The following is a 26,248-nucleotide window of genomic DNA, read 5'->3' as shown; positions in this document are numbered from 1 at the left end:
TAAATAAACAAATAAATAAATGCATGAATGAATAAACGAATTAACAAATGAATTAATAATTAAATGAATAACCAAATGAGTGAATGAATGAATGGGAAATAAATAAATAAATACGTACACATATATATAAATAAATGAAGAGATTAATAAATGAATAAATACATGAATGAATAAACAAATATGTAAAGAAATAATTAAATAAATAAATGGATGGGTGAATAAATGAATGAATGAAATGAAAATAAATAATCAAATAAATAAATGCATGAATGAATAAATGAATATATAAAGAAATAATTAAATAAATAAATGGATGGATGAATAACCAAATGAATGAATGACTGAATGAATGGGAAATAAATAAATGAAGAGATTAATAAATGAATTAATAAATGAATAAATAAACAAAGGAATAAAAAAAATTGTAAAGAAATAATTAAATAAATAAATACATAAGTAAATAAATGAAGAGATTAATAAATGAATAAACAAATATGTAAAGAAATAATTAAATAAATAAATGGATGAATGAATGAATGGAAAATAAATAAATGCATGAATGAATGAATAAATGGGTTAACAAATGAATAAATAAATAATCAGATTGCAGCAGCCATCCATTCTCTGCCAATTACTATTCGACATGATGTGCCGATCGTGTAGTTCGTTAACAATTAACATTTCAGCTGCCTCACTTACCTGCTCCACTTCAATGATGTCGATCAAATTGTATTTTGTATCCATATATGTAGTTGTGAAAGTGTAACGCCATCCAAAAAAATCATCAAAGAGACAAAAGAGCATGCAGGAAGTCACGCACATCACCTTCAGGATGTCCCGCCCCACCGCCCCGCCCCTTTATCTGTCCTTTCCATGAGCGCTTCGATGGGAGCGGTGGAAACATGCTCGCCGCACTCCCAAACGCATGGTGGGCCTATTTTAAGATCGCTCGTAACCAGCCGGTGATAGCGCAAGTCACGCTTGGAGCAGGAGACGCTTCTCGACTAGCCGTTCGCTAACAACCTGTATCAGTTCAAACACAAGCACACCTGCAAGGGAATTTAGGCATCTGCCGGGGTGGTGCGCTATCGCCGATGCTTGTGCGCTTGTACTACTACTGTAGCGCCTTATCATGTGGTGTACCTTATATTTGGAAACTTGATTTTTGGAAAACGGATTTCAATCATTGACAGTGCGCCTTATATATGGAAAAAGTTTGAAAATACACTATTGATTGGGGGTGCGCTTTATATATGGAAAAAGTGTGAAAATACACCATTGATTGGGGGTATGCCTTATACTCCAGGGTGCCTTGTATATGGAAATAAAATTGAAAATACGCCATTCATCAAAGATGCGTCTTGTACTCTACGCCTTATATATTGAAAAAGTTTAAAAATGTACCATTAATTTGGGGTGCGCCTTATACTCCGGTGCGCCTTATGTGAAAAAGTTTAAAAATGTACCATTAATTTGGGGTGCGCCTTATACTCCGCTATGTATGCCTTATACATGGAAAAAGTTTGAAAATACACCTTTCATTGAAGGTGCACCTTATACTACGGTACGCTTTATGGAAAAAGTTTAAAAATACACTATTCATTGAAAATACGCCTTATACTCCGGTGCGCCTTATGTATTGAAAAAGTTTGAATATATACCATTAATTAGGGGTGCACCTTATACTCCGGCAGGCATTATATATGAAAAAGGTTTGAAAATACACCATTCATTGAAGACGCGCTTACACTCCAGTACACCTTATATATGGAAAAAGTTTGAAAATACACCATTCATTGAAGATGCGCGTTATACTCTGGTATGCCTTATATATGGAAAAAGTGTGAAAATACACCATTCATTGGGGGTGCGCCTTATACTCCGGTGCACCTTATATATGTAAAAAGTTTGAAAATACACCATTCATTGAAGGTGCACCTTATACTCCGGTACACATTATATATGGAAAAAGTTTGAAAATACACCATTCATTCAAAATACGGCTTATACTCCGGTGCGCCTTATATATTGAAAAAGTTTGAATATATACCATTAATTGAGGGTGCGCCTTATACTCCGGCAGGCCTTATGTATGGAAAAAGTTTGAAAATACACCATTCATCGAAGATGTGCCTTATACTACGGTACGCTTTATGGAAAAAGTTTAAAAATACACTATTCATTGAAAATGTGCCTTATACTCCTGTACACCTTATTTATGGTAAACAAATTGAAAATACACCATTCATTGAAAATGCACCTTATACACTGGTATTCCTTGTATGTGGAAAAAGTGTGAGAATACACTATTCATTGTGGGTATACCTTATACTGCAGGGCGCCTTATACAGTAAAGTCTCGTTATATCGATATCGGATATATCGATAGTCCCGGTTATATCGATACTATTTCTATGCACGCACGGAGAAAATTACATGCAAACAGGGTCGGATATATCGATAGTCCCGGTTATATCGATATTTTTTCAGACTCCCTTGAGTATCGATATAACGAGACTTTACTGTATATGGAAAAAGTTTGAAAAATATAACATTCATCAAAGATGCACCTTGTACTACGGTATGCATTATGGAAAAAGTTTGAAAATACATCATTCTTTGAATCTGCGCCTTATACTTCATTTGAAAATATACCATTCATTGATGAGGCGCCTTATACTCCAGTACACCTTATATATAGAAAAACTTTGAAAATACACCATTCATTGAAAATGCACCTTATACTCCAGTACACCTTATATATAGAAAAACTTTGAAAATACACTATTCATTGAAAATGCGCCTTATACTCCGGTGCGCCTTATACACTGGAAAATACGAGATATACATTTCATTATCCAGTTAACCTCCATCTAAAATGTTGGTAGAAATGTTTTGTATTAGCATATAATATGATGCGTACAATAATAATTCTATCATATATCCATCATATTGTTTTGGTTCCCTCATCCATTCATTGAAGCGTGCGCCTTATACTCCGATGAGCTTTATATACAGGTAACATCCGACTTACGACCAGCTCGACTTACGACCACCAGTACTTACGACCATGACCCTATCTTTTAAAATTTTTAATTCTACGCCTGGCACCGCAACGCGCTAACAGGCCGGCAAAGCGTACGATTATTTTAGCCAGCCAGCATCTCACTCTCGCACAGCAATCGACTGCGTGATGGCACCAGAAGGTGGGAGTTTGCGTGTCATTTAGCCTCCGAGTCTCTATCCAACATTTTGACATGGAATTCGACTTACGACCATTTCGACTTACGGCCGTTTTGGTCGGAACGCAACTCGGTCGTAAGTCGGATGTTACCTGTATATGGAAAAAGTGTGAAAATACACCATTCATTGAGGGTGCGCTTTATACTCCAGTGCACCTTATACACTGGAAAATACGGTGATACTCTTTGTGGGTTTTTTTAATGTTTTGTGGGATTGACTGGCAAAAATTGGCAACTTGAAATTGGTACTTCCTGTGCATGAAAAGAGAAATTGTTGTCAATTTAGGTTGCTCATAATCTTAAACTGTTATATTGTCATACCAGCCGGATGGCCGTCTGGTGTTTGTTTAAAACGGAGAGAGGGAAAAGGGGAAGGGAGAGAGAAAAAAAACAAAAAAAAAGAGAGAGAAAATGCAGGCGACTGAATGCTATCATCTTGCCAAAGCGTCCTTGCGTTCCCACCTCCATCATGACAGCAACATGTTTTATTTTCAGCAGCGCTGTTCTCTGTGAGTCACGGCTCGCTCAGGCCTTGGGTGTCGCGAGCGGCGACGGAGCGCCGTGTTACCGTGCTAGCCAATGTTTAGGGAACATCGGTACCTTGGGTGGCTGACCGCAGTCGATTGTGTGATGCCGCTTTGACCCATTTGGTTGTCTTTCAATGTTTTTGTTTTGTTTTTTTTTTTTTTTCAGTGAAATGAAATCTTTCTGGGTCAAAGTTCACCGTCAATTTTTTCACACATTTTTCAGCTCATATGCTAACATTTTCATCCAAGTTAAACACTTTTTAAAGTGGCTTTTTTTTCCTCTAATAGCTATCGACCGAAAACATACCCATGTCAAAATGACAATCGGGTGGCCCGTGATTGGTTGTTACCAGACGGCGAGTCGTAAAAATGGCCGTCACATGCGATGGACAAAAACTGGTTTAGTTAGCACCATCTTGGTAATACGAAATAGAAAACTTATTTAAAGCGCTTAACGTCACTCGCAACAACGCTTAATTAATCAGTTTTTTTTTATATTATCGACAAATTAACTCATTCACTGCCAGGCATGTGCCAAAATAACAACAATAATAATAATACATTTAATTTCTAAGCGCCTTTCAAAACGCTCAAGGACATGTATCCACTACAGTGCCAGGGTTTTTGTCATTGTCACTCAAATTCCACGACCCACACAATATTGAGTTTTAGGACTACATCAACATTCAATGCAGCATAAGAAACCTTGGACTCTCTTCTTTCATCAGAAAAAATAATTAATTCCTAAATTCTATGGGTCTGGAGTTATATGAGCTTGAAATGGGGGCGGCTGTCCAAAATACAATGCATTACATACATATTAGGAATAGGAATAGAATATGGTATGCCTTTATTAGTCTTGCAGTGGAGAAATTAAATTAAAATATTAAATATTGGTATATGTAGCGCTTTAAAGGACAACCGACACCATTTTTTTGTTTCCTGTCATCAGAAAAACGTTTTATAGCACCTAAAATACCCAAAACACGCAGGCTGATATTTTTAGTCTAAGTAATAAAAGTCTTTAAGTAATAAAAATGACTTAAAGTGTCCCAAAACTACTTCAAAATGACCTCGGAGATGCTGAGTTTCAGAAGGTCCCGCCCCCTTGTTCGTGACATCACGCCAGGACGTCTTTGCCTTGCTCTAGTATCAAAACAATGGCTTCAGATTCGGAGAAGATGCTTTCTTGTTACTCATCCAGTTATGAATATGATTCAAATAGTTCTGAAGAAGAAAGCATAAATGTTTGCAATCGATTAAAGAATTCCTCCCGTATCAATTCGAGTCGTCAAGACTCCAATGTAGCGTCCCAGAAAATAAACAAGATGGCGCCCAAGCTTCGTTGGAAATGGCCTGATTTGTCTGCTCGGAATTTGTGTCAACTAGTATCAAATAGTAGTGTTGGTGCAACACACAACGATTCACCAGTGCGTTATTTATGTGTTTTCCTTCTAATTTCGCCATCAACACGACGTTTCCAGATCAAACAAAGTACCCAAAATGCATTGTGTGTCCTTTTCTCGGTCAGGGGCGTTCCTTTAGTGACGTCACGTACGGACTCGTCACCAACTCAATAACAAGACTTCCTGAATATTCAGCGCGAGTCTTAAAACGTAAAATATAACTAAATACGATGGAATTTTTGTAAAATACGCTCAGTAGAAGTCATTTGAAGTCATTTTACAAATTATGGACACAACTTGTCCGGAGGCGTCGGTTGTCTTTTAACTCAGAATTCCGACTTTTAACGTAGAATTCCGACTGAAATCATGTTGCTACAAAAAAATATATATATATATGTTTCTTTATGTCTCTGTCAGGTGGTTGGAATCTGGATGCCTTCATCTCCCTTTTTCTTCTGGGGAAGCCTGTGGCGAGGGTGCAGTTTCTCACACAAAACTACAAAGACTGAAGACCCGCCCCTCAAAGGTGTCCTTGACCCCCGGTGGTGGGCAGCCAACGGGAGTTGGAATCACTTTCAAGCCTATGAGTCGTATAAGTCTGTTTATCTTCTTCGCCGCTTTACAATCTCATTTCCTCTTTTTTTTTTGGGTGTTTGTTTTCCCCTCTTGATGGTCACATGATCCCCTCGTGTGAGATTCGGCCAATCAGCTACGACCTCACTGGGTATTTTTGTTTTGTTTCCGAACGATGTCCGACATGAAAAGGAAAAGTGATATCACAAGCTGGTGTGGAAAGAGTTCTAAATCGGGGGCGGAAAACACGTCAGGGCCACCAAAAAGAAAGAAAGGGGGAAGTAGGAGGTGAAACTGAGAGACCGCAGCTTTACCGGATGCTACAGTGGAACTAAAAAAGTGACAAAATGGCAATTGCGGGGGTGGGGGAAGGGCCTTATGGACTATTGTTTATTTTGTCAAAGGGGGACTCTTACCGTGCGTTTGTTGACATATTTCCACCAGGCCGCTCTCAATTGGAAACAGAGTACCGTATTTTCTGGTGTATAAGTGCACCAAAAAGCCTTGATTTTTTTTTTTCAAAAGATGACCCTGCGCCTTATATGCCGGTGCGCCTTTTATGTGAAGTCATATTGAGCCTCAACAGGACTCGCAACTACTGTCAGCAGCCACCAACTCCATTTCCCCCTGTTGTGCGTAACCCCAGCCTCTAGTGTAGCGCCTTATAATGTGGTGTACCTTATATTTGGAAACTTGAGTATTGGAAAACGTTTTTTCATTCATTGAAGGTGCGCCTGATACTCCGGTGCACCTTATATGGAAAAAGTTTGAAAATACACCATTCATTTGGGGTGCACCTTATACTCTGGTACGCCTTATATATGGAAACATTTGAAAATACACCATTCATTTGGGGTGCACCTTATATATGGAAAAAGTGTAAAAATACACCATTCATTTGGGGTGCACCTTATACTCTGGTACGCCTTATATATGGAAACATTTGAAAATACACCATTCATTGAAGGTGCGCCTTATACTCCGGTGCGCCTTATATATGGAAACATTACAAAATACACCATTCATTGATGGTGCGCCTCATATATGGAAAAAGTTTGAAAATAAAACATTCATTTGGGGTGCACCTCATACTCCGGTACGCCTTATATATGGAAACATTTGAAAATACACCATTCATTTGGTGCGCCTTATACTCCAGTGCGCCTTATATATGGAAACATTAGAAAATACACCATTCATTGAAGGTGCACCTCATTTATGAAAAAAGTTTGAAAATACACCATTCATTGATGGTGCGCCTTATACTCCGGTGCGCCTTATATATGGAAAAAGTGTAAAAATACACCATTCATTTGGGGTGCACCTTATACTCCAGTGCGCCTTATATATGGAAACATTTGAAAATACACCATTCATTGATGGTGTGCCTCATATATGGAAAAAATGTAAAAATACACCATTCATTTGGGGTGCACCTTATACTCTGGTACGCCTTATATATGGAAAAAGTTTGAAAATACACCATTCATTGAAGGTGCGCCTTGTACACCAGTATGCCTTATATATGGAAAAAGTTTGAAAATACACCATACATTGAAGGTGCACCTTATTTATGAAAAAAGTTTGAAAATACACCATTCATTGATGGTGCGCCTTATACTCCGGTGCGCCTTATATATGGAAAAAGTTTGAAAATACACCATTCATTGATGGTGCACCTTATATATGGAAAAAAATGTAAAAATACACCATTCATTTGGGGTGCACCTTATACTCTGGTACGCCTTATATATGGAAAAAGTTTGAAAATACACCATTCATTGAAGGTGCGCCTTATACTCCGATGCACCTTATATATGGAAACATTTGAAAATACACCATTCTTTGATGGTGCGCCTCATATATGGAAAAAAATTGAAAATACACCATTCATTTGGGGTGCACCTTGCACACCAGTATGCCTTATATATGGAAAACGTTTGAAAATACACCAATCATTGAAGGTGCACCTTATTTATGAAAAAGGTTTGAAAATACACCATTCATTGAAGGTGCGCCTTATACTCCGGTGCGCCTTATATATGGAAACATTACAAAATACACCATTCATTGATGGTGCGCCTCATATATGGAAAAAGTTTGAAAATAAAACATTCATTTGGGGTGCACCTTATACTCCGGTACGCCTTATATATGGAAACATTTGAAAATACACCATTCATTTGGTGCGCCTTATACTCCAGTGCGCCTTATATATGGACACATTAGAAAATACACCATTCATTGAAGGTGCACCTCATTTATGAAAAAAGTTTGAAAATACACCATTCATTTGGGGTGCGCCTTATACTCTGGTGCGCCTTATATATGGAAACATTTGAAAATACCCCATTCATTGATGGTGCGCCTTATACTCCGGTGCACCTGTACATGGGAAAAAAGTTTGAAAATACACCATTCATTGAAGGTGCGCCTTATATATGGAAACATTTGAAAATACACCATTCATTGATGGTGCGCCTCATATATGGAAAAAAATTGAAAATACACCATTCATTTGGGGTGCGCCTTATACTCTGGTGCGCCTTATATATGGAAACATTTGAAAATACCCCATTCATTGATGGTGCGCCTTATACTCCGGTGCACCTGTACATGGGAAAAAAGTTTGAAAATACACCATTCATTGAAGGTGCGCCTTATACTCCGGTGCGCCTTATATATGGAAACATTTGAAAATACACCATTCATTGATGGCGCGCCTCATATATGGAAAAAAATTGAAAATACACCATTCATTTGGGGTGCGCCTTATACTCTGGTGCGCCTTATATATGGAAACATTTGAAAATACCCCATTCATTGATGGTGCGCCTTATACTCCGGTGCACCTGTACATGGAAAAAAGTTTGAAAATACACCATTCATTGAAGGTGCGCCTTATACTCCGGTGCGCCTTATATATGGAAAACATTTGAAAATACACCATTCATTGATGGCGCGCCTCATATATGGAAAAAAATTGAAAATACACCATTCATTTGGGGTGCGCCTTATACTCTGGTGCGCCTTATATATGGAAACATTTGAAAATACCCCATTCATTGATGGTGCGCCTTATACTCCGGTGCACCTGTACATGGGAAAAAAGTTTGAAAATACACCATTCATTGATGGTGCGCCTTATACTCCGGTGCGCCTTATATATGGAAACATTAGAAAATACACCATTCATTGAAGGTGCACCTCATTTATGAAAAAAGTTTGAAAATACACCATTCATTTGGGGTGCGCCTTATACTCTGGTGCGCCTTATATATGGAAACATTTGAAAATACACCATTCATTGAAGGTGCACCTTATTTATGAAAAAGGTTTGAAAATACACCATTCATTTAGGGTGCGCCTTATACTCTGGTGCGCCTTATATATGGAAACATTTGAAAATACACCATTCATTGAAGGTGCGCCTTATACTCCGGTGCACCTTACACACTGGAAAAGACGGTAAAAACCCCTGATTGATTTCCTGAGGTAGCCCCTCCCCCCCATCCGTCCGTCCTTGACTTTGACACAACGATCCCATTGTGAACTTTGGAGAACGGCGCTAAAAGATCCACCTGGCGGGTCAAACCTGCTAACCCCTCCCACTTGTCTATACTTTTCCGACTCCGTTCTTCTCGGAGGAGTATCGGTTTCTAACCAGCGCTTCTCCTCCGGGACGCTCTCGTATCAATACCCCAAACGTTTGGCTTTCCATCGCCCACTTTGATGTTAGCGTTGATCAATCTTCGGTTTGGGAACTTTGATTGACCCTAGTTTGGTGTCTCCGAAGTGGTCCGGGCAGACGTCGGTAATGTTCCTTTGGTGGTTAAGCCATCTTGGGTAAACTCCTGCGTGGCCTTCTGATGAACCCTCAGAGATCATTGATCAATTTTCCTTCCGTGTGTGCTTTTGTTTTGCTTCCTGGATTTGGCAGTCAAAGCTGCATAAACATCCACAACGACCGTTTCGTATGCATCGGGTGTGACGTCGTCGCCCTCCATTTTGATTTCTTACCTGTCAATCGTTTTTGTTTTTTTTTACAATGGGGAAGTCGATTTATAATCCCACACTTATCGTGTAATATGACAATTGGAAGAAAAATAGTGAATCCCAACCACTCCCCCACCCTTAAAGCACAACCGACATCACTTTTTTGTTTCCTAACTGACATCAGAAATACGTTTTATTGCATCTAAAATACCCAAAACATGCAGTATGATATTTTTAGTCAAATGCAAAACACCAATAAAAATGACTTAAAGTGTCCAAAATCTGCAAAAAAAAATTGAGCTGCGAATTGGGCATTTTCAGAAAGTCCCGCCCCCAGTTCGTGACATCACGCCAAGACGTCTTGCATTGCTGGAGAATCAAAACAATGGCTTCAGATTCGGAGAATATGCTTTCGTGTTACACATCCAGTTATGAATATGATTCAAATAGTTCTGAAGAGGAAAGCATACATGTTTGCAATCGATTAAATCATTTATTCCGTGCAATTTTGAGGCAACATTGGGGGAAAATCTCTCACCCAAAAAAAAGAGGCAGAAAATGGCGACCAACCTCCTGTGACGAATTAATCAGCCCGTTTCCACAGGCTGATAAATTCCTTCCATGGAGCTTGGTCGCCCTCTTCTGGCGGCTTTTTGGTGCAACACGAGGTTTTCAGACCAAACAAGTACAGCAAAATACATTGACGTGATGGAAGGACTGCTACAATGTGTCCTTTTTTCGGTCAGGGGCGTTCCTTCAGTGACGTCACGTATCGACTCGGCACCAACTCAAAAACAAGACTTCCGGAATATTCAGCGCGAGTCTTAAAACATGAAATATAGCTATATGTGGTGGAATCTTTGTAAAATACGCTCAGTAGAAGTCATTTGAAGCCATTTTACAAATTATGGACACAACTTGTCCGGAGATGTCGGTTGTCTCCTAAAAAACACCTACTTGGATTACATTAGCAATCCGGTCGCACTGCCAAGAAGAGTTTGACGTTAAAAATAAAAACGCCGCTTTAAAAACTGTCATTGTCACTCAAATTCTAGGATCCACAGAATATTGAGTTTTTGGACTACGTAAACGTTGAATGTGGCGTAAGAAACCGTAAACGCTCTTCTTTCATCAGGAAAAACAATTCTTAAATTATATGGGTCTGGAGTTATATCAGCTTGAAATGGGGGCGGCTGTACAAAATACAATAGATACGCATTGAGTGATATTGCGCTTTAACAACAGCCGAAGGTGTAACAAAGCGCTAATATGGACAAAAGGCAAATGCTGCCCCCTCGTGCAATGGAAAACATTTCCAGAGGTCTGACCAGCGCTTTATCTGGACCCCCCGCATGAAAAACCAAAACCCGAACAAATTCGGGAAATGGCGCTATGCGGTTTCAATTTAACAACAGCTGAAGCTGGAACAAAACACTAAAATGGATAAAAAGGAAATGTAGCCCCATCATGGAAAGGAAAAAGCATTGCCAGAGGTCTGACCAGCGCTTTATTAGCACACCCCCGCAATATACAAAACAAAACCCGAACAAATTTGGGAATGACGCTGCTCGTCACATTTTCAATTCCCGAATAAATTCGGAATGGTAGTGATTGAATTAAGGGGCCTTGAAATGTTTTACTTATACAATGAGGTCTGACCAGTGCTTTATCGACACCCCCCGCAAGAAAAAAAATAAAACCCGAACAAATTCGGGAATGGCGCTGCTCGTCACATTTTCAATTCCCGAAAAAAAATTGTGAATGGCAGTGAATGAGTTAAGAGGCCTTGACATTTTTTTACTTATACAATGAGGTCTGACCAGTGCTTTATCGACACCCCCCGCAAGGAAAAAAAACCAAACCCGAACAAATTCAGGAATGGCGCTTTACGTCATATTTTCAATTCAGGAATAAATTCGGAAATGGCAGTGAATGAGTTAATTTTTACTCCCAAACGTCAACGGTGTTGACAGACTGACAGCTGTCAATCATCGGCAAGTGAAACCCTTGAGAATTTTGCCAATGTATTCAATATATTCTTAATGTATTCCGATAAACGTTAATTAAAATGAATATGTTTAATCAACTCTTGTTGCCTAACCGAGACAAAAAGTGATCTAATAAATTTGTTCTCACCGTTTAAGATTTCACCGGAGGATTAAAAACGGAAATGCGACGACAACGCCGCTTTATTGAACTTCAATGTTATCCTCCAGGTAAATTCACTCATACTATCGTTTGTTTGCTTTCATCAACATCAAATACTGAATAATGCAATGCCGGCTTTGACTCTGCGTTGCGTTCAGGTGTCTCCCGTGGTTTTGTATGTGACACTGAGACTTCCTAGAATATGAAATACAGTCAAATCTCGGTTTTCGAACGTGTCAGTTCTCGACCAATTCGGTTTGTGACCAAAAATGTTGGGTTTGTTTAAGCCTCGGTATAACGACGGAAAATTCAGTTCTCAACCAAACTGAGCGTACCTGAATGCATCACTTGACTCCCCACCGCTTCCTTATCTGTCACTTCCTTGTGTCGCGTCTCATAGTGATGATTCGGTTATCGACACACAAAATGTTTTTTTTGCCCCAATATAACAATCGAAAATCAGTGCACATACTGGCGTAACTGGTGGTCAAGAAACAGAGCATGATTCAGACCAATTTACACTCTTTTTACAAACTGGCGCTTCATTCAGAAGCTATTATTTATTGGCTCTGAATACGAACCCCTTGTCTTACGAACTTTTCGGTTTACGAACGTTACATTTATGAAAATTTTACCTTGGCATACGAACTTTTTTCGTACACAGAGCTGCCTCAATGAGTGATGTGTCGTTCGCAAACGAGCCCGTTCTTCTAACAACAAAATGGCAGCCGATTGTTTTTGTCTTCTATTCCCCGCCCCCAGTCTTTGGTTAAAGCCATGTGATTGGTCAAGAACGCAGCAGTGATGGGGGGGGGGGCGTTTCAACATTAAAGAGACAGGCAGATGACAGTGAGAGAGTTTCAACTTTGATAGTTCAAAGGCAGAGTGTAGACTGTAAGGTTAAAATATCCCATAAATCAGGCTTCACAAACAACCCGCACAAGCTATCTGTACACTTGATGCAAAAAGCTATCAACTCAGCTAAACAGAACACAATTGATGAGAAACAAGGTAAAATTATCGCAGAGAAAGCACCTATAAGGGATCATTCCTCAAGATGGTGAAAGAAGAAGTCTACGTTTCTCATCAAGTGTTTAATGCCGATGAAACCGGCCACTCCATTCCATCAAGCCATCAACGACCATCACAAAGGTAAATAAAATGACTTTATTATACTGTACAGTTTATTTCTTTAATTATAATGCCATAGCACATTTATTATACATAAAATAAGATATATTTTGTGTAGTTTTTAAGGCTTAGAAAATTAGAAAAATATGTTTTATGGGGACCTGGGAACGGATTATTCTCATTTTAATGGTGTCCTATGGGAAATTAATTTTTGGAATACACGCTTTTCGCCTTACACACTCTGTCTGGGAAGCAATTAAGTTCGTAAGCCAACGTATCACTGCATTCATTTTTATTTTTCATTCTTGTGGTGGTGTTTTTTTTTTCCAATGCAAAGCTTTTTCATCCACAATCCAAAATAAAATAGATCATGTACAGACCTCCCCTGACGTAACATGTATTGTTTATAAAATATATACAGTGTCGTCAAAAAAAAGAGAAGTTGTTGCGATATTTTTAACTCATTTTTCCTTCCCACAACTTTGCTTGGCAAAATCAGCGCCGTGACGTTTTGTCTACAGTCATTTTGTCTGCGGCTTGAGATCACTTTTCCACTACAATTTAACCCGGAACTTGCCCATGTAGGGCAGAGGGGCGTGGCCGGAAGCATCCTTATATGGTGTTTCCACGTAATGGCAATCACGTGGCTCGACCGAACGCGGGCTTGCCAAAAAAGCAAAGCGTTCCTCTCTGCCTTTTGTTGACAAACCGGCGATGTGAGTCAGCTGGCGCTGTCCGTGCATGTTGTTGGCTCTCTTTTCTGGAATGAAACGCTCCACTTATCGAGTTAAATGTGTCAAATAAGTCAAATTGACGGGAGAACGAGAGAGCCACGCTAAGCAAAGCTCATATTCCCCATTCGTAGCTTTATTTAAAAGTAAACAAAAGTGGAATAAGGGGCTTAGAATTTTGTTTTATTCAAAATGGCGATTGTTTTCATACGTGAAAAAAAAAAAAACATTTTTAATTGTGAACCGATCTTCCAAAGACCATTTTGGCTCAAATCCAGTTCGTCTCAACTGCTGTTCGCCAACGACATTGCAGCTGCCGATCGCTACTATTATAACGACACACCAGGAAAAGTATCCCGTGACTGTAAAGTGTCATTGAAAGTTTTGATATGCGCTTAGAAATTAAATTTGTTATTATTATCCTCAATCGTAGATATTTTTTATCGCTGCGTACGGTCGGATTGATTAATGCATAAAGTGCGCATGCGCGGTGAACTGCATTTCCGTTTGCTCGCGTTTTTATCATTTCAAATAATGTGCGGCGTCCTACAACTTTTATTCGGGAATTGTAATTATGTACAAGGTCAACTATAAGCCAAGATTGACAGGAATGTATTTGAGTTCAAACTCATAATTTATTTAAATACATTTCCGTCTCGGTGGTTTTCCGTGAACTTTTTAGGTATTGTGAGCGGAAGCCCAAGAAATCACGTGGACATCATGCAAAAAACCTACAGGATTCAAACCCGCACCCTCTGAAGTGCGATGCGTTCTGATAACCACCCGTGCCTACACTAATAACCTCTCGAAACAATTTCCCTTCCTTTTTCCACTTGTAGTTTCCACGGGGTTGTCTGACGAGCGGGGAGCTCTCTATCCTTATATGGGCATCTACGTCACAGCAAGGTTCCAGCCCACTATTAATGCCGCCACACCGAAGTCTCCCCCGCCAGCTCCGATAGAAGAAGCAACTCCACCGCCGACACACATTTTGTTTTTTCGGTACAGTCTACCACACTGGAACCACAAGCAGCCCACAAAAGCTATCCACGCCGGTCCTAAATCATAACAAAGTAGTCGCTGGGGTACACGGAAGTAGCGACGCTTTTTAAAAAAAGGAGATAAACAAAACTTCGGAAGGCACCGGGAACCGCTACCGATACCGCTGCCACGGACGCTGCCGGACCCCGACACCTCGCGACTGATTCCCGGAAGGGGGTACACGGGTTCGACGGTCCCCCACCCTCCCTCCCTCTTCTCACTCATGCCTGAGTGACTCGTACTGCTATGATCGGGAAAGTGGCGGACAAGCTTCCTCTTACCATGAGCAGTTTAATAAACAACATCCCCGACAGCCTGTACCCCGAAGAGGACGTCCCCACGTCGATGAACATTTTTACCAACACGGAATCTATTAACCACTACTCGCAGATGAACACCGGTAAGTGCAATTAATTTTCATTATTATTATTATTGTTATTTTTTATAGTATTTTGTAATGAGAGATGGAAGTTATGCAGGAGCACCTGTTAGCGGGTTGCTACTTGCGCACATTTCCGCCGCTCGAGTGTGACCCGAGTGGCGAAGACCCCCCTCAAATCCCCCCCTGGCGACGTACCTGTGGAACCCCGTGACTATTTAAATATAAACTCTATTTTTATTTACCACTTACGGAATAAATACAATTACATTTAAAAACAACATCCCATTTGACACGATTTAACACCACATTCATTTTATTACGATTTCCAAATACTAAAGCAAAAATCCCCACACCGCGACGTAAACGTGACCATTGAAATGACGTTAAAACAATCGTTCATTCGCAATTTAAAATCGAGTTATGATTGACAGCGACTCCCCAAACCGCAAACGACGTCGTCTGACGCTCTCGTTCCTCCCGACAAGATTTCACACAAGGCCCGGGCGAAAAAATAATCATTTTTGTGCACCGGTACCGCAAGGCCTCGTTTCTTACCTTAATCCAGATGATTGCGTTTATTCCATATTCATTTATTCCCTATTAATTAATGTATTCCCTATTAATTCCATCGCTGCAAATCGTCGCATTTGTCGAACGTTGGCAGGAAATCAATCTGCAACAATTGTATGTGCGTCTTCATCTCCGTGCACGTCAAGATTTTTAATATTGATTCTTACATAAATTGTGCTTAGAAATAAAAAAAAAAAACATTGAAAAAATATGCATATGTTATTATTTCGCACCTGTGTTGATGTCTCAGACGCTTATAACCTATATATCGTGAATATTTGTGTTAAGTTCATACTGTCTACTCGTTATCTAATTTATACTTTCGACTTCCAAACATGTAAGGTAATTAAACACCTAATAAAGCCACTATCTGTAAGAAAATAATCTGTTTAAATTATATTATTGTAAATATTAAATGCAAATGTTACAAGACATTATTCACACGTTATATCTGCTTTTTGTCTGTCCTAAAATAATCATAATAGTAATAAAAATAACACGCGAGACAATTACACACACAACAAAATCTGATTTATAAAACTGCTTTTAGACAGCATCTGAATTCCTCCCTAGTGCATTATGTTTCCAAATACGATGGAATGCGCCGTATGATTCATATCGCTGTTCATAAATATCAATGAAAATGAAATATCCATTAAAAATAGCATTTAAAATCAGGCTTATTTTGCTATTATATGCTAGCCATAATCAACAATTTAAGGTAAATTTTGTTCATTTACAAGCGTGACATGAAATTCTATCCTGGTCATGCAATGTGTGTGTTTGTGTGTGTGTGTGATCACACATTCATGTTCCAATCTGGTGAACCCCAAAAACGCTTAAAAGTCCATCAACCCCCCCCCCTTCTCTCTGTTATGTACAGATGTGTGTCAAAAAAGTAAGCAGACAGGGTCCCCCCTCCCCCCATTCCAATCAACCCCTCCCTCAATGAAGTCAGGTGATATTACCATTGACTGAGCTACACAATGGCTGGATCAAAGGGGGTGGGGGGGTGTTTAAATTGGGGATTTATGAGGGTTTGCGGGATTGTAGAGGGGACAGTCGGCGGGATTTTAGTTGTAGAATTCACTTCATTTGAATTTCGACTGGGGTCTGGTCAGGTTTTTGTGTGAAACTGGGTGTACGATCACTTTTTTAAAATGAATGTGACTTTTTACGGTAACACAAGCGATGTAGTTGACGTTTTTCTTTGTTTCGCTCTAACCTAGACAATATCATGGATATAAGCATGGGGAACGAGAAAGCCGCCGCGGAAATTCAATACGGTTCCAGCTTCCAGTCCAACCGAAGCGGGCAGACCGTCACCTACTTGGGCAAATTCGCCTTCGACACACCCCCCTCGGGCGGTATCGGCGGTTCGGGCTGGTGTTCCGATAACAACATCATCAGTCTGGTCAGCGCCGGGATTTTAGGCGTCTCTCCGTCGCCCGGCACGGTCAGCGCCCAGACGCCGTCCTCGGCGGCCGGCATGGGAGGACAGAACTCGGATATGGAGCAGGTTTACGGGCCGCCTCTGCCTGCCTATTCCACCTGCGGTGAACTCTACCAGGACCAGGTTTCTTTCCACCACAGTCCCGCCACCAGCACGGCTTTGGCGTACCCCGCTAATGACTACCACGCCACGCCTAAAGCCTCCATGGACGGTAGTCTTTTCTCCATGATCCCCGACTATAATCTTTTTCATCACCAGGGGGACGTGGGTGTGATGGAGCACAAACCATTTCAAACCATGGACCCCATCCGGGTTAACCCGCCACCCATCACTCCCCTAGAAACCATCCGAGCGTTCAAAGACAAGCAGCAAATCCACCCGGGTTTCATGGGCGGGCAGCAACACCCTACTTCTCACCACCCTCCCCCGCAGACTCTGACGCTAAAACCCATCCGACCGCGGAAGTACCCCAACCGGCCTAGCAAAACGCCCGTCCACGAACGCCCCCACGCCTGCCCGGCGGAGAACTGCGACCGTCGCTTCTCGCGTTCGGACGAGCTAACGCGCCACCTGCGCATCCACACGGGGCACAAACCCTTTCAGTGTCGAATATGCATGCGTTCTTTCAGTCGCAGTGACCACCTGACCACCCACATCCGCACCCACACTGGTGAGAAACCTTTTTCCTGCGACTTCTGCGGACGCAAGTTCGCCCGCAGCGACGAGCGCAAGAGACACGCAAAAGTTCACCTGAAACAAAAAGATAAGAAACCATCCGACAAAGGTAACGGCGTGGTCGGGAGTCACAGTTCCACACCCGGCGCCTGCGGGGGGCCCACTATGGGGCCCTCGTGACCATTGCTACCAAACACCCGGACTGGAGTCTGACCCCAGTAGGGACTCTGGACTATGGGGGAAGAAAAAAAAGCAATGGGTGAGATGGAAGGCGAGGGAGGTCATGGGGGTCAGGGGCAGCCGTGCCGACGTCAGAGAATCTGACTACATTCTACTCAAGAAGCAATTGTGCATCTGGCTTCGCCCCGGGTCCACTTTTGTGTATTTTTTAACTCATTCACTGCCAAACGTGCAAAAAATGTCCACTCCAGTGCCAGGGTTTTTGTCATTGTCACTTGAATTCCAGGACCCATAGAATATTGAGTTTTAGGATGACATACACATGCAATACAGCGTTAGAAACCGTAGATGCTCTTCTTTCATCAGAAATAAATAGTTATTTCCTAGCTTATATGGGTCTGGAGTTATATGAGCTTGAAATGGGGGCGGCAGTACAAAATACAATACATATTGATTGATATAGCGCTTTAACAACAGCTGAAGGTTTAACAAAGCGCTAACATGGACAAAAGGCAAATGCTGCCCCCTCGTGGAAGGGAAAAACATTACCAGAGGTCCGGCCAGAGCTTTAACGGCACCCAAGTAAGAAAAAAAAATACCTGAATAAATTGGAAATGCCAGTGAATGAGTTAATTACTTAATTGATTAACTCATTCACTGCCAGGTGATGTGCAAAAATGTGTCTACTCCAGTGCTAGGGTTTTTGTCATTCTCACTCGAATTCGAAGACCCATAGAATATTGAGTTTTAGGACGAGATAAACATGCAATACAGCGTTAGAAACCGTAGATACTCTTCTTTCATCAGAAAAAAAGAGTTATTTTCTAAGTTATATGGGTCTGAAGTTATATGAACTTGAAATGGGTGCGGCAGTACAAAATACAATACATATTGATTGATATAGCGCTTTTACAACAACTGAAGCTGGAACAAAGCGCTAACATGGAAAAATAATAATACATTTCATTTTTAAGCGGCTTTCAGTTTTTCTGTGGGTGAGCAGCGGCAGCCACACGCGCCAGCGTTCTCTCAACCCGGAAGTAACTCGGATAGAATAGTAAGACAAATAGATAGCAAGCTAGCGAATAGATAGTGACTAGCTAGCCAGCCAGTAAGATAGCTATTGTACGGTATTACAGAAGACACAAAGAGAAATGCTGCCACTTTGTGGAAAGGAAAAACATTGCCAGAGGTCCGGCCAGCGCTTTAGCGGCACCCAAGCAAGAAAAAAAACCCTGATCAGATTCGGGAATGGCGCTCCACATCATATTTTCAATTCTCGAATAAATTCATGAATGGCAGTGAATGAGTTAAGTGAGAGCAAGCCAAAATCGATCGCAACCATCGGAGTAAAGGAAGCGAAGCGAACGGGTGAGTTGTATGCATTTCGTTTTACTAGGCTGTCGAAAAAAAGTGCAATTTGTGTACTGTCATGGACACCTCATTAGTGGCACTTGTCTATTTTTTGTTACTATGTGGTGTTTTAAAAAAGAATAATGTCATTTTCTCCGATGAATTTGCCAAATGTATTGTGGTAACTCAGTCGAGCTTCTGTTTTTTTTTTTGTCTGATTTTTGCCAACTCGTCACCTCGGCTTTCGCGGGGGGGGGGGGCAAAGAAAGGCCAGATTCCAAACTATCTCCCGTTCTTGTTCGACAATATCGAAATATCCAGCCAATGGTTCGTAGATTGTGAGGTCACGTGACTAAATGCTAATTCCGCATTCCTTGTTGTGGTATGAAAAACAACAAAAAAAAGAATTATTTCAGTTAAAAAAAATTATTATTATGGATAAAAAAACTAAACTCATGATTGTTTTGGATACATGTCTCTCTTTTGAAATACGTTTATAACATCTTACAAACGGTTGTTGCTGATTGGATTTACTTTTATTATTCTCGCAGTGGAGAAATTTACATTTTACAGCAGAAATAATAATAATAATAATAATAATACATTTCCTTTCAAAACTCTCAAGGTCACTTTACAGTCACAGGATCAGTTTTTCCTGTGGGTGAGCAGCGGCAGCCACACGCGCCAGCGTTCACTCAACCTGGAAGCTAGTAGATAACTAATAGCTAGCTATCTAGATAGCTAATAGATAGAAAATAGAGAGCTAGCTAGATAGCTAACACGAGCCAGCGTTCACTCAACCCGGAATAACTCAAATAGATCAAATAGATCAAAAGTTAGCCAGCTAGTAGATAGCCAACAGATAGCTAGATAGCTAATAGATAGCAACACGAGCCAGCGTTCACTCAACCCGGAATAACTCAAATAGATCGAAAGTTATCCAGCTAGTAGATAGCCAATAGATAGCTAGATAGCTAATAGATAGAAAATAGATAGCTAATAGATAGCAACAAGGGCCAGCGTTCACTCAACCCGGAATAACTCAAATAGATCAAAAGTTAGCCAGCTAGTAGATAGCCAACAGATAGCTAGATAGCTAATAGTTAGAAAATAGATAGCTAGCTAGATAGCTAATAGATAGCAACACGAGCCAGCGTTCATTCAACCCGGAATAACTCAAATAGATCGAAAGTTATCCAGCTAGTAGATAGCCAATAGATAGCTAGATAGCTAGATAGCTAATAGATAGAAAATAGATAGCTAATAGATAGCAACAAGAGCCAGCGTTCACTCAACCCGGAATAACTCAAATAGATCGAAAGTTAGCCAGCTAGTAGATAGCCAACAGATAGCTAGCCACCGAGATAGCTCTATAGCTAATAGCTATATAGTCAAGTGGACTCCATGCAGTTAAACATATAGTTGATAACCCCCAAAAATTGCCACTTCGTGAGTACTTTTCGGCCCAACATTTACTTTCACAATAGACTATTTTTTATTTTAATTTCACTCAAATAATAAACAGTGATGGACTGTGGTTTACTGCTTGTCAAATTAAAAATCATATGAACCACAAACCAAACTTTTAATATCGAACAGAACATTTCAAATATTTGGATGCTTTGGCCACATTTGCATGCAATGGTCACCCCGATTATTACATTATTATGGTTATTATGATGATTATTATTATGGTTATTATGATTACGACCTGGTTGGCTATCTAGCTAGCTGCCTAGCTGACTATTAGCTATTTATTGGCTATCTATTAGCTAGCTAGCTTTCTATCTATTTGAGTTACTTCCGGATTGAGTGGACGCTGGCTTTCTATCTGTGTATTTAATAGTGACATTCAGTGTATTAGCTAACTAACTATCTAGCTAACTAACTAGCCATATATTAGCTATAAAGCTATCTAGGTGGCTAGCTATCTAGCTAGCTATCTGTTGGCTATCTACTAGCTGGCTAACTTTCAATCTATTTGAGTTATTCCGGGTTGAGTGAACCCTGGTTCGTGTTGCTATCTATTAGATATCTAGCTAGCTATCTATTTTCTATCTATTAGCTATCTAGCTTGCTTGCTATTAGGTACCTACTAGCTGGCTAGCTAGCTTTCTATCTATTAACTTCCAGGTTGAGTGAACGCAGGCGCGTGTGGCTGCCGCTGCTCACCTACAGAAAAACTTATCCTGTGACTGAAAAGTGACCTTGAGAGTTTTGAAAGGCGCTTATAAATGAAATGTATTATGATGATGATGATGATGATGATTATTATTACTTACACTCTATTCTTTCATAAAAAAAAACAGTTAATTCCTAAATTATATGGGTCTGGAGTTATATGGGCGTGAAATGTGGGCAGCTGTCCAAAATATAATGCAAATTGGTTTATATAGCGCTTTAACAACAGTTGAAGCTGGAACACAAAGCTAACAAAGCTAACATGGGGAAAAAAAATGGGAAATGCTGCCCCCTTGTGGATGGGCAAAAAACATTGCCAGAGACTTCCCAATTATTTGAGCCTCACGGGGTCTTTTCTCAATTCATCTGCGTGCATAAATGAACAGGAAACCAGAGAATTGACAAGTCACTATACATTTTTTAACTCATTCACTGCCAATTGAAAAGCATGACGTGGGGCGCCATGGCCGAATTTCTTGCGGTTTAGTTTTTTTAGGGGTGTGTTTCAAGCTTTGGTCAGACCTCTGGCAATGTTTTCTTTTACTTGCCAACTGTACTTCGCACGTGCTATGAAGCGGGAAAAAAAAACATCATTTTGAATTGGCCATTAAAATAAACAAACAAATACAGTAATACCTTGGCTTACGAACTTAATTGGTTCCCAGACAGAGTGTTTAAGGCGAAAAGTGTGTATCCCAAAAATTAATTTCCCATAGGAAAGCATTGAAATGAGAATAATCCGTTCACAGGTCCCCATAAAAAAAAGATAATTTTCTACTTTCTAATTTTCTAAGCCTTAAAACTACACAAAATATAACTTATTTTATGTATAATAAATATGCTATGGTATTATGATTAAAGAAATAAACTATACTTATTAATAAAGTCGTTTTATTTACCTTTGTGATGGTCGTCGATGGCTTGATGGAATGGAGTGGCCGGTTTCATCAGCATTCAACAGTTGATGAGGAATGTAGCCTTCTTCTTTTACCATCTTGAGGAATGATCCCTTGTAGGTGCTTTCTCTGCGATAATTTTATCTAGTTCCTCATCAATTGTGTTCTGTTTAGCTGGGTTGATAGCTTTTTGCATCAAGTGTACACATGGCTTGTGCAGGTTGTTTGTGTAGCCTGATTGATGCGAGTCTACACACAAGTTGAAACTCTCTCACTGTCGTCTGCCTGTCTCTTTAATGTTTAAACCACCTCCCCTCACTGCTGCTCGTTCTTGACTGTGGCTTTAACCGAAGACTGGGGGCAGGGAATAGAGGACAAAAACAGTCGGCTGCCATTTTGTTGTTAGAAGAACAGGCTCGTTCGCGAACGACACATCGCTCATTGACACAGCTCTGTGTACTAAAAACGTTCGTATGCCAAGGTAAAATTGTCATAAATGAAACGTTCGTAAACCGAAAAGTTCTTAAGCCAAGGGGTTTGTAAACTGAGGTATCACTGTTTACAGTGTAAATAAATAAATGACAGTTAATTTATTAACCCATTTTAGCTCAGCGTGTTCATATATACACCGATAAATTCATAAAAAAAATTAAAATATTATCAAAACAGTTTCAAACGGAGTATATAATTAACAATAATATAATTATTTATAATTAATGTGGCTAGAAACAGCATGAATGCATTTGAAAATGAATTTATCTGTGTTCATATGAACACTCTTGGTGTAAATGGGTTAATAATTCATTCATTCACTGCTATTCCCGAATTTATTCGGGAATTGAAAAGCATGACGTGGAGCGCCATTCCCGAATTTTTTTGGGTTTTGTTGCGGATGAAGCGCTGGTCAGACCTCTCGCAATGTTTTTCCCTTCCACAAAGGGGCATCATTTGCCTTTTGTCCACCTTAGCGCTTGGTTCCAGCGTCAGCTGTTTTTAAAGCACTATATCAATAAATATTTATTGAATTGTATTTTGTACATCGGCCCCCATTTCAAGCTCAGATAACTCCAGACCCATATAACTTAGGAATTAACTGTTTTCTTTCTGATGAAAGAAGAGAGTGTAAGGTTTTTAACGCTGTATTGAATATTTATGTTGGCCTAAAAGTCAATATTTTGTGGGTCCTGCAATTTGAGTGAAAATGACCAAAACCCTGGCACTGGCGCGGACACATATTTGCACATCGTCCGGCAGTGAATGAGTTACAAAATGGTGGAATGGGATCAGGGTAGGGGGTAATTTAAATCAGTGAAGTCACCATTCGGGTCGTTGGCAAGAGTGCCATGAAGAAATGTCATGTAGCAGCTATTCCCATGCAGTAAGCACAAAGCAATATCGTCTATCATGTGAGTTGATAAAAGTATTTATGTTTAAGGTACTATTGATGATTCATACTATTGATGAATAATAATGCCGTGTGGGTGGGGAACCTTTCTGTTTCTGTAAATTGACAACCCAAGAAAAACAGATACCATTTTTTGTTTCCTGACAAAATAAAATACCCAAAACACATGCAGTTATGAATATGATTGAAATAGTTCTGAAGAGGAAAACATAAATGTTTGCAATCGATTAAAGAAGTCCTTCCGTATCAATTCGAGCCGTCAGGACTCCAATGTAGCGTCCCAGAAAATGCACAAGATGGCGCCCAAGCTCCGTTGGAAATGGGCTGATTTGTCTGCTGGGAATTTGTGTCAACTAGTATTAAATAGTAGTCTTGGTGCAACACACGATTCACCATTGCGTTATGTATGTGTTTTCCTTCTAATTTCGCCATCAACACGGATCAACACGATGTTTTCAGACCAAACAAAGTACCCAAAATGCATTGCGTGTCGCTTTCTCGGTCAGGGGTGTTCCTGACGTGACGTCACGTCAGGAATCGTCACCAACTCGAAAACAAGACTTCCTGAATATTCAGCGCGAGTCTTAAAATGTAAAATATAGCTATGTGCGGTGGAATCTTTGTAAAATACGCTCAGTAGAAGTCATTTGAAGTGATTTTACAAATTATGGACACAACTTGGCGTCGGTTGTCCTTTAAGAAAATATTTTAGTTTCATTTTAGATACTTAGAGCATTTGCGAACGAATTGGAACTTTTTCCATAGCAATCCCTTTGTTGGTCTTATTTGGTTTGAACATTTCACAGCCTGGGTCAAAATTCCTTGCGAGCAATTGGTTCCCCACCTTCACCAAGAGATTTTTTGAATATATTTGACCCAAAAAAAAGAAAACAAGAAAAAAAAGCTCTTGTTAAATTGACACTTAGCGAGAATGGATGCGTGTAATTATATGGTGAGTGCGGCCTCCTCGCCGTTGCATTGTGTTGAGGAATGCGCCGCACTGTTTTCTTTCCATGACTAAATGAAGCCGTGTAATTACAACCTCGCATATTCAAAATGTCATTGGTCACATCCTCTTGACTATGTTTGTCTTTATTTATTTATTTTTTAATTGTCATGAACAGATGGATTCATGCTCGCCCTCATTCCCACCCCCTCACTTCTACACTTTGGTGGTAGCAGGAAAATAATCCTCTTGTGTGAATCCTATAGATTTTTTTTCTCTCTCTCTTAAAAACAGAATATTAAACAATCCCTTCACCGAGAACAATATTGTTTATATTTTTTTACAAAACCAGAGGGTGGAATATGCCTCAATCTTCTTTCTCTGGCTCCACGTTGGACGCGATCCAACATCAGCAGCCATTTTGGTGCCAAACTGGGTTGCAGGGTTGGCTGATCAAAAACAATATGCGATGGAAAAGTCCAAATCACAAGAAAAAAATAAATAATATGACCTCAGTGTGCTTACGAATGGAAGCCGTAGCAACTTTGTTTTTTTTTATTTTGAAGGACTTATCAATTTCAAACCTGCACAGCCTTTGAAGTTCAGCCAATCCACTGGATTCTATTGGGAGTAGTCGCCAATGGTTTTTTTTTGGAGGAGTAGGTAGTAAGCAGCACTTTTCCTGGAGGGGAGAATAAAAAAACAAAATAAAAAAACAACAAATGTTTGAGAAACACTGATCTAGGGCAACACTACGGTGTTTACACGCGCACAGTTTTTTTTCTGTTGTGTTGTGTTTTCTTTTCATGGCAGTATATCCACATGTTTGCATGTGCACGGAAACATTCCCAAACGCTGCCTGCCTGATGGTGTGGGCGGTGTTCGTTTCTTTATTATGCATGAATATACAACGAGTGAGAATAATGGGATACGAACCATTCCAAGTTAGACAATTTGAGACGCACACTGGGATAACTGTTCCGTTTTTTTATTTTAAAGAAGAAAAAAAAACAAGTCTTGTTTAACATGTCGTGGATGTCTTTGGACAATTTTCATGTTTCTATTACCTTACAATAAGGGCCTTTTATGACGAGCTGAATATTTGAAATGAATTTTAATCTATCCTTGTTTACTTGTCATGCAAATGTTTTGTCATTTCTATGTAAGTACTTGAATAAAGAAAGATACCACATACTGAGCATTTAGTGCATTTTTTTGTATCGTTTATCCTCATTAAGGTTTTGAGGCACAGATATGGGACATGGGTCCTCTATGTCTTCAAAACGGGACCCCTGATGATGCCCTAGACCTTGAGAAGATTAAAAAAAACAAATTTAAATTCGTGCACAAAACGATTCGTCCCATGGGAATAATTAAAGGTGATATAATTTGATTACATTTTCAAGTTTGTGT

General features: G+C 39.9%; 2 protein-coding genes across 2 annotated transcripts in view; both read left to right on the top strand.

The window, feature by feature from the left end:
- The window catches only part of pebp4 (phosphatidylethanolamine binding protein 4), a 77,967-nt gene extending 71,317 nt beyond the window's left edge, over positions 1-6,650 (top strand). The window contains exon 5 of the mRNA XM_088995444.1: positions 5,592-6,650. Coding sequence (XP_088851570.1) covers positions 5,592-5,683 — 92 coding nt within the window. The 3' untranslated portion in view covers positions 5,684-6,650. The remainder of the gene's footprint in view (positions 1-5,591) is intronic.
- An 8,050-nt stretch (positions 6,651-14,700) lies between these two features.
- Positions 14,701-26,018, top strand: egr3 (early growth response 3). Its single transcript, XM_088993627.1, has 2 exons — positions 14,701-15,194; positions 16,976-26,018. Exons 1-2 carry the CDS (start codon positions 15,041-15,043, stop codon positions 18,052-18,054), a joined length of 1,233 nt encoding a protein of 410 aa, XP_088849753.1. The 5' UTR covers positions 14,701-15,040; the 3' UTR covers positions 18,055-26,018.
- Positions 26,019-26,248: the final 230 nt, after the last annotated feature.

The sequence above is a fragment of the Hippocampus bargibanti genome, linkage group LG04 (assembly GCF_051943395.1).
Source record: "Hippocampus bargibanti isolate YZ-2025 linkage group LG04, ASM5194339v1, whole genome shotgun sequence".
NCBI lineage: Eukaryota > Metazoa > Chordata > Actinopteri > Syngnathiformes > Syngnathidae > Hippocampus > Hippocampus bargibanti.
Note: the sequence above shows the minus strand (reverse complement) of the source record. Positions and strands in the feature narration are given on the sequence as shown.

What these genes read in the sequence shown, in the direction of transcription:
- egr3 (XM_088993627.1), top strand. Translation starts at nt 15,041, where the DNA reads ATGATCGGGAAAGTGGCGGACAAGCTTCCTCTTACCATGAGCAGTTTA. An exon ending in CTACTCGCAGATGAACACCG is followed by an intron (nt 15,195 to 16,975) that starts GTAAGTGCAATT and finishes GCTCTAACCTAG; the next exon opens with ACAATATCATGGATATAAGC.